Here is a 14703-nt window from a genome sequence, read left to right as displayed (position 1 = left end):
ACATGTAGGTACCAAAAGTTTCCAACAACAGATTAGAAGAAGGCCTTCCTCTTACAGGAGATAGTTCCTGGCCACATGGTTCGGCCACTGGTCAGTGAATCAGTCTGTAGAATGAGATGCTGTCCTTGGTTCAGGCATCCTTGAACTAGGGCTCAGTGTGGTCACTCCCTGTACAAGCAAACAGCAGCACTTCATAAGGGATGGGTTGCAAGAGTCAGAGGCGACAGTCAGGACAAAGGATTTCAGTAAAGGAGGAGGAGGAAAGTGGGGGCTGCTCAGAGGGCCCCTCAGGAAAAGGTGCTTGCTTCCAAGACTGATAACCTATGTTTGTTCCCTGGGCACCCACATGGTGGAAAGAGAACTGACTGCTGGATCGCTCTGGATTTGAGGTCAGGCTGATCCAAAGGCCAGCCAGGGATAAACTAAAGTATAATAATAAAAAAAAAGTTTAGAAAAAGACAGACAGTACAAAGATCCGGAGATGGACTCAGTTCTGGTGGGCTCGCAGAACACGAAGACCACTGGTTACTGGAAAAGCTAGGAGAAGTGGTCAGAAGGTAGGCAGGGATAGATCTCTCATAGTTCTTACAGGACGATTTTACTTGAATATCAATTGTTTCTACTACAGGAAGCTACTGGAGAGTTTTACATGTAGCATGAGCTCTATTTTGAATTGGCCATTCTGGTTCTGGTACGACTGAGGTTTAAGGAGCATGGGTAGGAGCAGAGAGATCAGTGAAAGACCTTACAGGCCCCTGCATGAGAGAGTGGGGAAGAGGGATGGGAAACATTTTGAAAGTGGACACATGATTTTTTTTTGATAAATTTAAAAGATATAAAGGAAAGGAATTAAATATGATTCCTGGCCTTTGGCTCAAGAACTAGGTGGAACCATTAACTTGAACTTAGGAAGGCTAGGGAGTAATGAATTTGGACAGATGGAATTGAGAATTTGAGACATGTAAGGTTTGCGAGGCTTACAATACAGTGGGCTATGGATGGGAAGAAGGTGGCAGCATTAAGTATGGGACTTCTAGTTGGCCTGACATCTGTAGACTCATCCCATAGGCAGTAGCGACCCAGGGCTGTGCATGTCCAATAGAGGGGGCATGAAGGGTGTACAGCTTCTCATAGGCAGTAGCGACCCAGGGCTGTGTGCGTCCAATAGGAGGGACGTGAAGGGTGTACAGATTTAAAGGTTGGGCAGGGAAGAGGCTGTCAGGAAAATTGCATAATGTCTTATTTTGTTCTTTACTCTTCCCACCTAGTACTGCAGATGGGGTAATTTATAAAGAAAGAAACATATTCCTAACAATCTAGAAACCCAGGAAATACCTAGTTTTTGCATCCAGTGAGGACCTTCCTGAAGGACAGCCTGGAGGCTTCAGGAGGTGAGATGGGGCAAGGTTATAGCAAGGTGGTTCAGCGGGCAAAGATGGCTGCCTCTCAGCCTGATGGCCCTGTGGCCCATAGTTCGAGTTCTAGAGCCCATGTGGTGGGAAGAATGGCCCTGTGGTTATCTTCTAACCTCCACGTGTGTAGCGTGCACACATACACCCACACAGATAAATAACTGTAAAAACAATTCTAGCTGGGCATCGTGGTGCACGCCTTTAACCTCAGTACTCAGGAGGCAGAGGCAGGCCTGTCTCTCTGAGTTCTGAGGCCAGCGCGGTCTACAGAGTGAGGCCCAGGACAGCCAGGGCTACACAGAGAAACAAACCCTGTCTTGAAAAGAAAAAAAAAACAATAAAAATAACGCTGGAAAAGTCTTTGTAAAAACAGTGCCTTTGAGTCAAGGGGGCAGTTTGCATCCCAGGAATAGGTTCCTACACTATCAAGGGGGCAGTTTGCATCCCAGGAATAGGTTCCCACACTGTCAAGGGGGCAGTTTGCACCTCAGGAGTAGGTTCCCACACTGTCAAGGGGGCAGTTTGCATCCCAGGAATAGGTTCCCACACTGTCAAGGGGGCAGTTTGCACCTCAGGAGTAGGTTCCCACACTGTCAAGGGGGCAGTTTGCACCTCAGGAGTAAGTTCCTTCCCTGATGTGGACATTTCCTTCTAGCCAGAGTGGAAACTTAGATCCCAATGGCCGTGGGGGTGGTACAGTGAAACTCTTGGTCTCTTTCCCTTAGGGTGGGGCTAACACTGCTGGACAGATGGGTCAGCAGAAGGCTGCTGAATGTGCATGAACTTTCCCAATGTTTGGGTGATAAATGATAAGATAATCGGTAATCCATGCGTTTGAAGTGTTTATATCAAATTTATCACTTTACAGGTGTGCTATGCCTCCACACTGGCAATAAATAGCAACATGGTTTCTAGCATTTACTGGGCACCTCCTGGCAGATGTTCACCGTGCCTTACTCATCCGTCTTCACAGCCACTCTCTGAGCAGGCCTGTCTGATCATCTTAGTTAGAGGTTAGGGTGATGGGGGTTACCATGTGAGCCACTTTATCAGGGTGTGTTGAGATATGTGTGTATAAGCTTGGTTTTCATCTGCCCTTAATTTAAAAGGGTTTAAAAACCTTGTTAATATCACTGATATTTCCAAATCAGAATTGATTTTGTTGTAGTTTCACGTTGCTGGGGATTAAAGCCAGGGTCTTGTGGCTGAGGCGAGGCGTCCCCAGCCCGCTTTTTCTTTTTTCCTTTTGAGACAAAGTCTGTCTCACAAAATCAAAATCACCTGGGCCGTCTTTGCATGAACTCTGTGTTCCGAGGATGGCCTTGAGAGCTCTTTATGCCTTAGCATGTCTGGGAATTGGTAGGCCTGGACCATCAGGCAGCTCTAAGGGTGGGTTTTCTGTTGTTGCTGTTTTCCGCTCTGTTTTGTTTCTAGGTTATGATGTAGATTTAACTGAAGAAAAAAAAAACCTCAAAGTTAAATTAAAAAATAAAGTTTTTTCTCAGATTCTCAGTTCTAATCGTCTGTGACTACCGTTGACAAAGGGGGTTTAGCAGAAACACAGCACAAATGCCCAGGTGTCATCTTTGGAGAAGAACTTTAAAACACGGGAGCTGCTTACTGAGTTATAACTTTCCTGTTGCTCGTGAGTCAGCATGAGCCATACCTCCAGAGAAGGCAAAGTGGGTCCGATTTATCTAAGAAGACAGCTGTGTGGTCCTGTATCCTACCCAGCCCCATGGCGCTGCAGATACACGCTGTTGGCTTGGTGAGCAACGGTCAACTTTAGAAAGACTCCAGTGTGAAAATATCAGGCTGCCCCGGAAAGCCTTCGGTAGGAGAATAAATGAGAGCACACTCAGATGGAGCTGGCAGCAATATTCCTCCGTCTTAAATAATTCTCCTTGACGGTGTGGAACGTGTTAGTGTGGGGCTTTATTAGTAAAGAGGTAATTTAAAAATTGGTGGAATTTTACATTGTGACTTTCAAATCAAGCCTGCTGTCAGGGTGTGCTTGCTTCCTTAGCACGGGAGATTTAGAATTAACATACGGTAAATAAACAAGCCTGTGAGGGAACTTAGAAACCAAATGAAAACAAGTGTGAACTGCGCAGGTGCTGGTTTTGTGGCGCTGTAGGTTGAACCCAGAGCCCAAGTGCTAGCCAGGCTACACCCTCGGCCCGGTGCATATGGTTTGATTTTTTGAAGACCCTTTAACACCGTGAGGTAATTTCAGTGTCCAGGAGTCAAGTATAAACCCAGAGGAGGAGAAAAGATCACAATGGGATGCGACAAGGAGATCCTTGCTAGGCATGTTTCCAGGCAATCCAGGAAAAAAGTAAGACACACGTGGAGTTGCTCAAGGTGGGCAAAGCAAAGGGACTTTTTCATGCGGACATTTCCTTTTATCAAATGTTAAGCCTGGCAAAGAAATCGGGTGGTTTAACCTCATTTATTTAGAATTACATCCAGACAGCGAGATTAGGTTCACAGTCTCGAGTGTCCGTCGTTCGTTTTGTCCTTGTCCAGCATCTGACCTGCTATGTGACCACATTTTCCCATAGTCTAGACTGGAAGGCCCCAGAAGCAATTAAACATTAGATCAATGTAAGCAGATAGGTGTGCACCATCGCGTCCCTTCTTTATACCGGAGAGCTCACTCTCTGAATTTCATATGAGCTACGTCTGCTGCACGCAGCAAATCAACTTAAAACACAGGGGCAGAAAATATATTTCCAAGTGTGACTCACACTGCTTACTAACGTTGGAAATGGGCTGGCGACCATACACTTCCACTACATTGAGCTGCCTGGCTCAGCTCTGCAGTCTAATTCCGAAGGTGGGGACATTTGCAGGGTCTCTGAAGGCCTGAGTGACGACGAAGCTCTCCCACCTGTCAGGACTTGGACGGTCTCCACAGAGGGTGCCGAGCGCATTACCGCCACGCGGCGCTGAGGTCAGCCTCTCGGGTGTTGGGAGAGCTTTTGATTCTAAATTACAGACCTCGCAGCCACCGGATATCCTCGCTGCAGAACTGGCAGCAGCTATGCGGCTGCACTCGCGTTTCCTGACAACCACAGCATTATTTCCACTAATATCCTGTTCCAGGCCTTGCGCTGGGCTACCATTCATTCCCAGGACCCCACCCCCGGGGTTACCGTCCCCGTCCCCCACGACCGCGACGGGGATGTCACCCACAAAGAGAAGCCCCTGAGCATTCAGGAGAACGTCTTCTCCCCGTGGGCTGCCAGGGGTCCTGGGGCACGTGCTGCGCGCCACGCCGCGCCGCGAGCGTTCGCATTGTCCTCGTCCCTGCGCAGCCGCCCGCCGCGTTCCATCCCCCTTCCGTCGGCGGACGGAGCACACTCGCTCCGGAGCCACCCGAGCGTGGCCGCCGAGCGGCGGTCCAGCAGCTGCGGGGGCGGGACCACCGGCGGGGGGCGGGGCCGGCGGCGGGGGCGGGGCCGGGGCGCGGGGGCGGGCCCGGGGCGCGGCGAGGCGGCCTCGGCGCCAGCAAGCCAGAGAAGGAGAGCGCTGCGAGCGAGAGAGCGAGCGAGCGCGGCGAGCACCAGCATGGCGGGGCTCCGGCGGCCGCAGCCCGGCGCCTACCGCCGAACGGCCGCTGCGGCGAACCTTCTGCTGGGCGTCTTCCAGGTCCTGCTGTCCTGCTGCCGTCCGGGAGGGGCTCAGGGACAAGGTCAGCCCGCCGTCGGGGCTGGCAGTCCTCGCCGCCCCGCCCCCCCTTTCTTTTAAGGGAACTGTTGAAATCTGTGAGGGATCGCGGAGGAAGGGGACCCCGGGCGGCTCGGCGAGGGGGAAGACGGGCTGTGCAGCCCTGCGACCGCAGCGTCCCCTCGGCGGCCCTAGGCCGGCTCAGGAGCGGGGCAGCGCGGGGCTTGGGGACCGCTAGCCGCGCGCGCCCCGGAGCCTTTGTGCGCGGGCCCCTGCGCCCCGGGCGCATCCCCCGCTTTGTGTGGCGCGCGGGTGCCTCGCCGCGCCCGGCTTCCTGCAGCTTTGTTTCCCCTCAGCCCGGTGGCCTGGGGATCGCCGTGCCTAGTGAGGCGGCCTCGCCCCCGGGTCCGCATCATGCTCGCGTGCCCTCAGCTCCTCGACCCGGGGGGCGCCGGCTGGACATTGTCTTTGCATCCTCGGTTCACCCCCTCGGGGTGGCCTCCGCTGCGAGAGAGGAGAAGCTGACTTGTTTGGGGCAGGCGGGTGGCACGGGGGGACGGGCGAGGAAACAGGAAGCGTCTCTTTTCCGTGCATTACAAACGCGGTGTGCTTTTTGGTGTCCGTACAGCGATTGAGCCCTTGCCGAACGTGGTGGAGCTGTGGCAGGCTGACGAAGGGGAACTCCTGCTGCCCACTCAGGTGAGGAGGACCAGGTGACAGGGCGGGTGCCGGCGTGCGAGGGAGGAGAGGCCTGGAGGCAGCCGGCCTTCCCCGGTCGCCCAGGAGCGTTCGGGTCACTTTGCAAGGCAAATAAACGGTCGTGCGGAGCCTGAACACCTGGCAACGGTGGCCCTTCGGCCTCCTCCCGCGCCATGTGACAGGCTGTGAGTCAGAAGGTGGGTGCCCAGGCCACTTTGAAGCAGGTTGGGTGTCGCACAGCCTTGTGCCCGACCAGTGGCAGATTCTTTGGCCTTCTAATGGTCCAGGGTGGGCGGGGGACTTGGGTTTGGGCAAGCGGGTGTGGTGTGGATGGCAAGTAGCTGCAGGGTTGAACACAATGGAGATATTGATTTCATAAATGTTAGTGAGTGGTGCTCGCCATTAGCCTAAGTAGCTTTGGGATGAAGAAGTGACTTTAAAGGCGTATAATCTTGGATTTTCTCCAAGTATCTTTTATTCCTGTTAGAATACACCCACTTAAGAACCTGAATTTCAGGTTTTTTTCACCCCCCCCCCCATGAGATAATGATTACATGTGGAAAAATAATTGCTATCGTTTTATTGGGGGAATCTGTAGCATAGAGGGCTTCAGACTGCAATGGATATTGCAAAGCTTTTGTCTTGCATAAAATGTTTGAATTATGCAAGAATTCCCACTGACTTGCAAAAGATGCCCATTTAAACATAATTTTGAAGACTTTTTCACCAGTAGTGCCGCAGAGGCCCAAAATGCATTGGGAATGGGAGGGGTGTTGAATGATAAGAGAATATTAACTTGCATATGGTAAATTTCAAAGTGTTTATTACTTCCCATGCTGGTGGCAGCATCAAAATCAGGGCCGTGAGCTGTAACTTCTTGACCTCTCCAGGTTTACCTTTCTTCTGATGTGAAGTGTTGATGGCAGTGGTTTTGAGAAACTTGGAATATTCATTTGGCCAGGGATAATGAATAATAACTGACAGGCAGAAAGAGGTGGGTTTCTTTTTCTTTTTTAGAAGACAATTTCCTAGATCTTTTCTGGAGGCCAGCAGGCTGCAGGAGAGCCACCTTTGGAGAAGAAGCCCCACCAGCAAGCAGTCTTTGTTTTACCAAATGGATTTTTTTTTTACGCTCCATTCTAAATCATACATCTGCTTTGAAAAGTGTTATGTGTGGAGCACCACCACTACCACCACCACCACCAACAACAACAGAACAAAACCCAAACTCAAAGTCATTCATAACCTTAGCTGAAAACCACCCTAAACACTCGGTAGCATTTACTTTGAATAGTTATATTCATGAATAACAGTGGCTGATTGGTGGTATGAGCCACCTTTGAGCCAGAGAGGTCTTCCTGGTGGGGGCCTTCCCTGTTCACGGTCATATGCTGAAGATCGTTCTGGTCTCTGCTCCTTGGATGCTGGTGGCACTTTCATGTCATGTTATTGTACCTCTCCCTGCTGCGGGGGTTTTTATTCTTTTTTTATTATTCTTTTAAAATAAGGCCTTGCAGTGTTGCCTCAGATTCCCTCACTCAAGCCATCCTCCTGTTTCATCCCTGAGTTAGCTGGAGCTACAGGACTGTGTGTCTTCCCTTGGACCTGGCTCCAACCACCAGTTTTACCCAGTGAGAACGTCTCACAGTATTCCCGGGAAGCAGGGTTTCCCTGGGTAAGATGCACAGATGAGCCTTTGCATTGTAGCTCGAGTGACGCTTCCAAGTCTTCAGTGGGTCATGATGGAGGCCAGCCCAAACAGAAAATAAATGATAGACATTGTTTCTGCCTTCGTGAAAGATATATTCTTTGTGGCCCCGAAATGGAAATGCCAAGGCCTTTGGTAACATGACTTCATTTATAGGCTCAAGAGTTATTTTATGAAATGCCCAGTTTCTGGCTTGATCTTTACTTCACGTGCATAGTGTAGTTTGTAAAAATGGTTACGGTTGAGAAGTTGTCAACCTTGATAGCTAAGGTATTTTAATGTATGCTATGGCGGAAGTGAGACTAGTATGTATAGTTTTCTGCATCTGTCATCTCCCTATGAGTGCCCTTTAGACACTGTACCACTGGGCATCTGCCTGGGCAGGGATGAGCCGTGCGTGCGTCTTAGATACAGAGTGTTCTGAAGAAGGTCATTTGGAAGAGATTCTTTTCAAGGAATTTAGAATTACTTTCTGAAGGTTTCCTTGTGTATGTCATAAGAGTCTGAAGAATATTTTCAGGTCCTCTCAGGAGTCTAAGAAAGGCCTATGGAACCTAAGAGTTATCAATGAGAGCTGAGCATCAAGTGGTGCTCGAGGATCTGCCAATACTGATTATCTACAGAAGTGTTTTTTGTCCTTTTAACTTTTTCTTATGGGACTCTAAGTGACTAAGAACTTGTTGCTCATCATTAGTAATTGTTACAAGCTGCCAGACCCTCTTGTCTCTAAGTGTGTAGGTGTGAATCCTCCCACTATTTAGCCTGTTAATTCACTTTTGTTGTTGCTGCTGCTGCTGGAGATGGAACCCAGGGCCTTGCACGGGCTACACACATGTTCTAGTCATTGGGCTATATCTGGGCCCAGCATACCGTATCTCCATTACCAGTTTTCTCACCTGCAGAGCAGGGTATTTTTATACTAAGTTCAGAGGAGCTCCTGAGGATGACCTTCTTTGACCTCGGTGATCCTGGTAGCTTGTCATTTTAGTGGTTTCTTAGCCAACTCATAAGCTCCGTCACTGGAAAACGCAAACACTTTCCCTTGCTGAAGGGGCTGCACCAGGGCAGATAACCCACTGTGGCGGACTCTGTGGTTAGGCTGATATGGATGTTGTTCGTGTGGGGGTGTCTGTCTCCCGAGAGTGGCAATGGATTATGCCCCCACCCCTATTTACATATTTTTGTTATATAGTCTCCTGTTAGGACATTGTTTGGAATAGTAACACAGAAAATTATCAGTCATAATGAGAGGCTTTATTGTTAGAGTTACAGATCTTCCCCCGTTCTCTGATGATGCAGTACCTGAACCTAGTGATGGTACAGAAGCCATGCTTGTCTTTTCATGGGCTGTCTGGTGGCAGCCGCATTTGTGTAAGATAGCAAGCTTTGTGGTCCGTGTGTATGGAAGGTGGTGCTCCTTTCCTGTCCCTCCTTTGGGACCCGCTGAGCCCAGTGCGTCGTCTATGGTGTGGACCATGGATGTTGACTGTGGCATGGAGGCACCGTAGGGCTAGGTCCTTTGTGACTCTTGGGTTTCCTGCTGTCACCATCTCCCTTCTGCATCTCTTGTCCCGTCTGACTTTTCTTTGCTTGTGTGTGCCATGTAGTCTGGGCTGCTGAGGTTTGAGAATGCAGCTGTGGCCACCATATTCCCTATGTAGTGGGCGTTCATTGGTCACCATGATGTCTGGCTCCACTGTCTTATTGATGAAGTTACTCAATCCTGAAGATTACAGATGAGATGCCTGAGTGTTCATTGCCCTGTTGTGTCCTGTTGGTTCCCAGTCTGTCTGGAATCACTCCTGAACACCACAGAGTGGAAATGGAGATGCTGGACCTCGTATGGGGCCTGGTGGGATGGGCGGGCCAGCCCGACTTGGCACCCTGATGCAGGCGCCAAGCATTGGCACGGCACCGTTGAACCTCTCTGACTTAGATAAACAAGAAGATCTGATCTTTAAAAATACTATGTCTTCTTGATTTCCCCGTCTAAGATTGGGGGTATGGATAATAGAAATTGGTAGAAAGTGAAGCCAGAAACAAGACAGTGAACATCTGTTTGTTTTAATCTCAGGTACATTATTATGTAATAGCATGGAACTCTGGCCAGTGAATCATTAACTAGTATTTGGAAATCTTTTTGTCATAGATGTTTATTTTTGGCTTACTGTGAACATTGAAAAATAATAACTAACATGGGTTGAGAACTATCAGCATCATCTTTATATTCATACCCTACAGAGTGTGAGGCATTGTTGCCTGATTTTATAGCTGAAGACAGTGTGGTACTGTACAGCTAAGTAAGTCACTCGCTGCAATAACAAAGTAGCAGAAAATGGAAAGAAAAAAAAAGTGCTGGGCATTAGTGGCCCGGGCCTTTAATCCCAGGAGGCAGAGGCAGGTGGATCTCTGTGATTTGGAGGCTAGCCTGATCTACAGAGCGAGCTCCAGGACAGCCAAGGTTACACAGAGAAACTGTGTCCAGCAACAAACAAGCAGAAGATGTAGCAGGGAGGGTTTGAACCTAGGAAGCGGTTAGCTCTCGAGCCTGAGCTTTTTTGGCTGTGTTGTGTCTCAGTGCTCTCTGAGCACCGTGTGGTGGTGATCATGGTGCCCGTGTTGGAGGGAAATACAAGTTCTGTTTTGTGAGAAGTTTTCAGAAAATACCAAGGACTATTAGAATCTAAGAGACAGCTGGGTTGTACGAAGCCTGTTGGCCAAACACGGTTTCAGGTGCAGATGGTGGTACAGTAAACCCAAACACCTGCCGCGTGGACCCTGCCATTTATACAAAGGCACATGGATGGTGAGAGACACACAAAGTTCTAAGCCATGTGGTCTGTCTGAAGGGCATGCATGTTGTACGCAGACAGGGGAGAGGCAGTGATGGGAAAGTTTTAGTTGAAGCCATCCATGGATGCCACTTTGAAAAGATACTTGAGCTCTTGAAAGCAGCATGGGATGGAAATGGCCAGTGGAAGGGCCCTGGGGCACTGGGGCGGGTAGGAATAGAGGATTTGGTCTTGTTCTTTGAGAGCTCGGTTTTGTTGAGGAGAGAAAGCTTGTAATGCCTGGGACAGCTTTTGAGTGCTGACAATTAAGAACAGAGAGAAGAGGCCAGCGTCTCTCGAGGGGTCACTTGAGACCTAAGGCCAGAAGGGACCCAGCCCTGAGTAGTCCAGTGTAGTCCAGCGTAGTCCTGAAAGAGTTTGGAGTAGTCCCATGAACACTGGGAACTTCTGCAGCACCTTCTGGTTTTTGAGACAGGGTCTCACTGTTAGTCCAGGCTGGCCTGGGAACTCTCTCCACCTTCTCGCCTCAGCCTTTGGGTCATCCGAGCAGGGACACTGGAAGCTAGGTGTACAATGGGTGGTAAGGAGTGATGTGGACGAAGATGGGTATCGCAGTGATGTTTGTAGGATGGAACGGAGGTGAGCCTGTAAGCATAACACAAAGCCCTGTATATCACCCCTGTAAAACAAGCCTTGGGGATATTGGTGGTGGGCCAGTGGGCAGGACAGGGGAGAATGTGCAGATCTGAATTTCCAGTTGGCGGTGGAGAGAGGGGAGCAGTAAAGGTTTTGCCTAGGGGTCTGGCTTTGTGATGGTGCCTTCAGCAGAAGTCCGGTGTGTGTGTGTGTGTGTGTGTGTGTGTCTGGTTTTAAATAAAACCAGCTGGAGCTTCTCTATAGGCACTGCTGACATTGGGGTGTATGTTCACCTGGGAGTGGAGCTCTAGACGGTGTAGGTCTGGAAGTAAGACCGTGTTGTAAGCAGTGCGCGTGCTTGCAGTGTCCTTCCTGCGGCTGCTAGGCTTGGTGCTGTGTGGAACAGAGCTTGGCTGGGAAGCGAGAGAACGGTGGGCACGGATGGGACATCTGCAGTGAGAGGGACAGAAGAGCAGTCTGGCCTTGTCCTCTCAGTCGGTGTTAACACGTTGAAGATTTTATGAACTGTCTGATGTGGGAACTCAACCCCAGGCCCTCTGGAAGACAGTAATGGCTCTTAGCCACTGCCATCTCTCCACACCCAGTACACTGAAGCTGTAGTGAAGGGACCCTGGGCCGCGAGGACCAGAGACAGGGACTGGAGGGCTAGCGGCACTGGGAGTAGAGGAACTGGAGAGAGAAGCTGGAGAGTCAGGACGTCCAGAGCTCCAAACAGAGGTGAAGCCTGGCTGCGTAATGCCCCCAGGGTTAATGTGGGCTGGGCACTGCAGGGCTTAGTTGGCCTTGGCTTCTCTTTGTCCACCCTGCTCATGTTTCCTCCTGAAATACACGGAATAGTATTTGAAGGGGATGTTTGATTAATTTACAAAATTAGTGGCCTTTTTATTGATGTCATAGTGTATTCTATATTAATATGCAATTAATATAGAATATACAATATTAATATATAATATACAATGAGCTATACAATGTCTTTTCTGTCTTTAAATTACTTTTTTATTTTTGAGACAGGATCTCACTGTGCAGTCTGACTGGCCTTGAACTCTTTATGTACACCATGCTGGTCTCTTAACTCCACCTACTTCTGCCTCTCTAGTGCTCGGACTAGGCCACCATGCTCAGCTAAATAATATGTTTTCTCTACTTAGAGAGTTTAGATCTTATTATTTTGACTAGTGTCTTATATGATTAGACTTAAAATGTTAAAAAAGGCTCTTGAAGTGTTTTGGAATTATGTTCAGGCTATGTTCTAAGCCAGTAGGTTATTTACTTACCGTGAGTGTCTGAGAGACCAATTGCTAACCTATGGCTTTATATTGCCTTTATGACATCATTAAACAAAAAGATTTGTGTGTGTGTGTGTGTGTGTCTGTGTGTCTGTGTGTGGTGCCCACAGAGGCCAGAAGAGGAATTTTTCCCCCCCAGGAGGTAGAGTTACAGGTACTTGTTGGTTGACTGATGTTGGTGTTGGGACCCAAAGTTGGGTCTTCTGGAAGATGAGTAAGCACTTTTAACCACTGCCCTCCTGTATGACACCGTTGTAAATCTCCACTGATGGCTGGGTCACTTTAGTTATTCACTGCTGCTCAGTGTCGCGCTGTTGGGGACTGTGTTTCTTTGAGACAGTTGCTAATGTGTGTTCTTTCACTCCAGGGTGACTCTGAAGAGGACATGGAGGAGCCTTCTCAAGAACAGAGGTAAGGAGAGAGGGGACAGATCGTTGCCTGCTGGGCATCCCTACGTCACTGGATGTATTGGTCTCTACATGTCTCTCTGTGTATATGTGTTTACTGTTCTTTGTAACATACCTTTCTCTTTGACCTCAGTGGACTCTATGTTCTCCAGTAATTTAATCTGATTTTGTTTTAAAATGATACAAAAAACTGTTGTCAGTATTCCCTTGTTTGCCACACCTTGGCCTTGTTTTTCCTGGGGTGTATTCATGCCTGCCTTTTTGTTTAGAAACCTCTGTCGAGGTCAGACTCTGCCCGGGGCTAAGGAGAGCACACCAAACAAGTCCCGTGTTGCCTTGTGTTGTGTGTAGTGTCCCTCAGTAGAAAGACTTTTTCCTGCTGTTCTGTGTGTTCCCGGTTGTGCACACGCACACACACACAGCCTTAGGACTTCTCTGTTTCCTAAGAAACGCCTTCCCCTTCAGGTCAGCCTCAGTAGCCCGTGGCTCACAGCTGGATCATCCTGGACTGTTCTCCATGGTGCTGGTGGCCGTTATTCCAGAACGGTGCTGTTGTTTTGCTCCCAGCTGCTTTGCTTCTTAACCTGCTTTTTTCCTTTTGTTTCTTTTGTCTGTTCTGCTCTTCAGAATTGAGATTGTTCCTGATGTGTGAAGATAATATCATGACCTAGGTGGAAGGCTCCTGTTAGAGACCTTCTTTGTGTCTGTTTCTAGAATGCAGAGTGTGGAGCTCTAAGAATTCCCTCAGTGTTACGTGATGGGTGACTGGTCACTGACCCATGTGTGAAGTATTCACTGACTTACCTAGGGCAGAACTGTCATTGCTCAGTTGATTTTAAAAACTTCCTTAAGCCCGTCCAATAGCTTGTGATTTAAAATTAAATGTTTGAACGGGCGTGGTAGATTTGCCTGTAGCCCTAGTGCTTGCTTGGGAGGTAGAAGCAGGAGGATTGGGAGTTCAAGGTCATCAACCCAGGTCTTGTAGGTTTGAATTTTCTGTGTAGATTTGCGGCCCTCCTGTTATTTAGTAATTCATGTGACTATGCTCTGAGACCCAGCCCAGCGCCGTGTTTCCTTCTGTTTTAGTACCATTCATACTTAATCTTCATTGAGGAGCCATTCATATCGTTTTACACCTCTTAATTACTTTTTTATAATTTCATGAATGACGCCGTGCGTTCTGTCAAGATATCCCAGAGCAGCTACGCCTGTGGCAACTCGAGACCAGAAGACATGAACTTGGCCATACAGCAGTCTGGGCTTTGAGAAAGTGTGACTGGTGCTGCTGTGGATCTGCCTGTCTAGAGAAAAATCTAGATGGTAAAATGTCAGTGTTGCACCAGCCGAGGCTGCCTGACCACTGCTGACTCTGGCCGTGGGGCCTCTGTGGCCTGTTACCTCACACTCTCCTCAGCTGAGGAAGCTGTCAGTGCCACTGGCCTTGGTGAAGACTCTGTGTTATCTTGACATCATCTTCTGTGGCTGCTCTGTAATTGTGTTTGGTTGCAAGCCAGGAAGGCACTATTTGAAGCCCGTCTTCCTTCTCGCCTCCCCATCCCTCCTTTCCTCCTGGGTGTTCTCCGATATCAGCAGCCATCTACTCCTTTGCTGAGAAAAGGAGATTGCTTTGGGAGATTCTGATGAGAGGGAGCAAACCTGAGTGACTCCAGCTCATCCTTGAGTAAATGCTCTCTGGGATGCTGAGCTGGCTCCCTGAGCACACGGCTCTTGGGTAAGCCTTTTTGGAGCACAGTAGTGTCTAATAGGATCAGAAAGGTTGAAGTATTGCTAAGGAATGAATAATGTTATTTTAGCTTTGAAAATGATTGTAGAAATCACAATCACTGCCTGGCTAGGTACATTGTCTGTAGAATGCTCTTCATTAGTGTTAATTTGTACCCTGCCGAGGGTAGAACCCAGGCCTCTACATACTATAGACCAGTACTCTACAACGCAGTCCCTTTTGAACTTCAGAACGTATTTTTTTTAAGGGGTTGTTTAAGGCAGGGTCCTGGACTTGCTCTGTAGACCAGGCTGTAGGCTCACAGAGATCGGCCTGCCCCTGCCTCT

The 14703-nt window shown here is 48.9% G+C and overlaps 1 protein-coding gene across 5 annotated transcripts in view; it reads left to right on the top strand.

Moving 5' to 3' along the window:
- The first annotated feature begins 4915 nt into the window (after nucleotides 1-4915).
- The window catches only part of Tmem131l (transmembrane 131 like), a 116553-nt gene continuing 106765 nt past the window's right edge, over nucleotides 4916-14703 (top strand). For all 5 annotated transcript variants that reach the window (XM_075950373.1, XM_075950372.1, XM_075950377.1 and 2 more), the window contains exons 1-3: nucleotides 4916-5109; nucleotides 5713-5783; nucleotides 12594-12637. In XM_075950373.1, the coding sequence (XP_075806488.1) occupies nucleotides 4986-5109; nucleotides 5713-5783; nucleotides 12594-12637 (239 nt within the window). In that variant the 5' untranslated portion in view covers nucleotides 4916-4985. The remainder of the gene's footprint in view (nucleotides 5110-5712; nucleotides 5784-12593; nucleotides 12638-14703) is intronic.

The sequence above is a fragment of the Microtus pennsylvanicus genome, chromosome 16 (genome assembly GCF_037038515.1).
Source record: "Microtus pennsylvanicus isolate mMicPen1 chromosome 16, mMicPen1.hap1, whole genome shotgun sequence".
Classification (NCBI taxonomy): domain Eukaryota; kingdom Metazoa; phylum Chordata; class Mammalia; order Rodentia; family Cricetidae; genus Microtus; species Microtus pennsylvanicus.
Note: the sequence above shows the minus strand (reverse complement) of the source record. Positions and strands in the feature narration are given on the sequence as shown.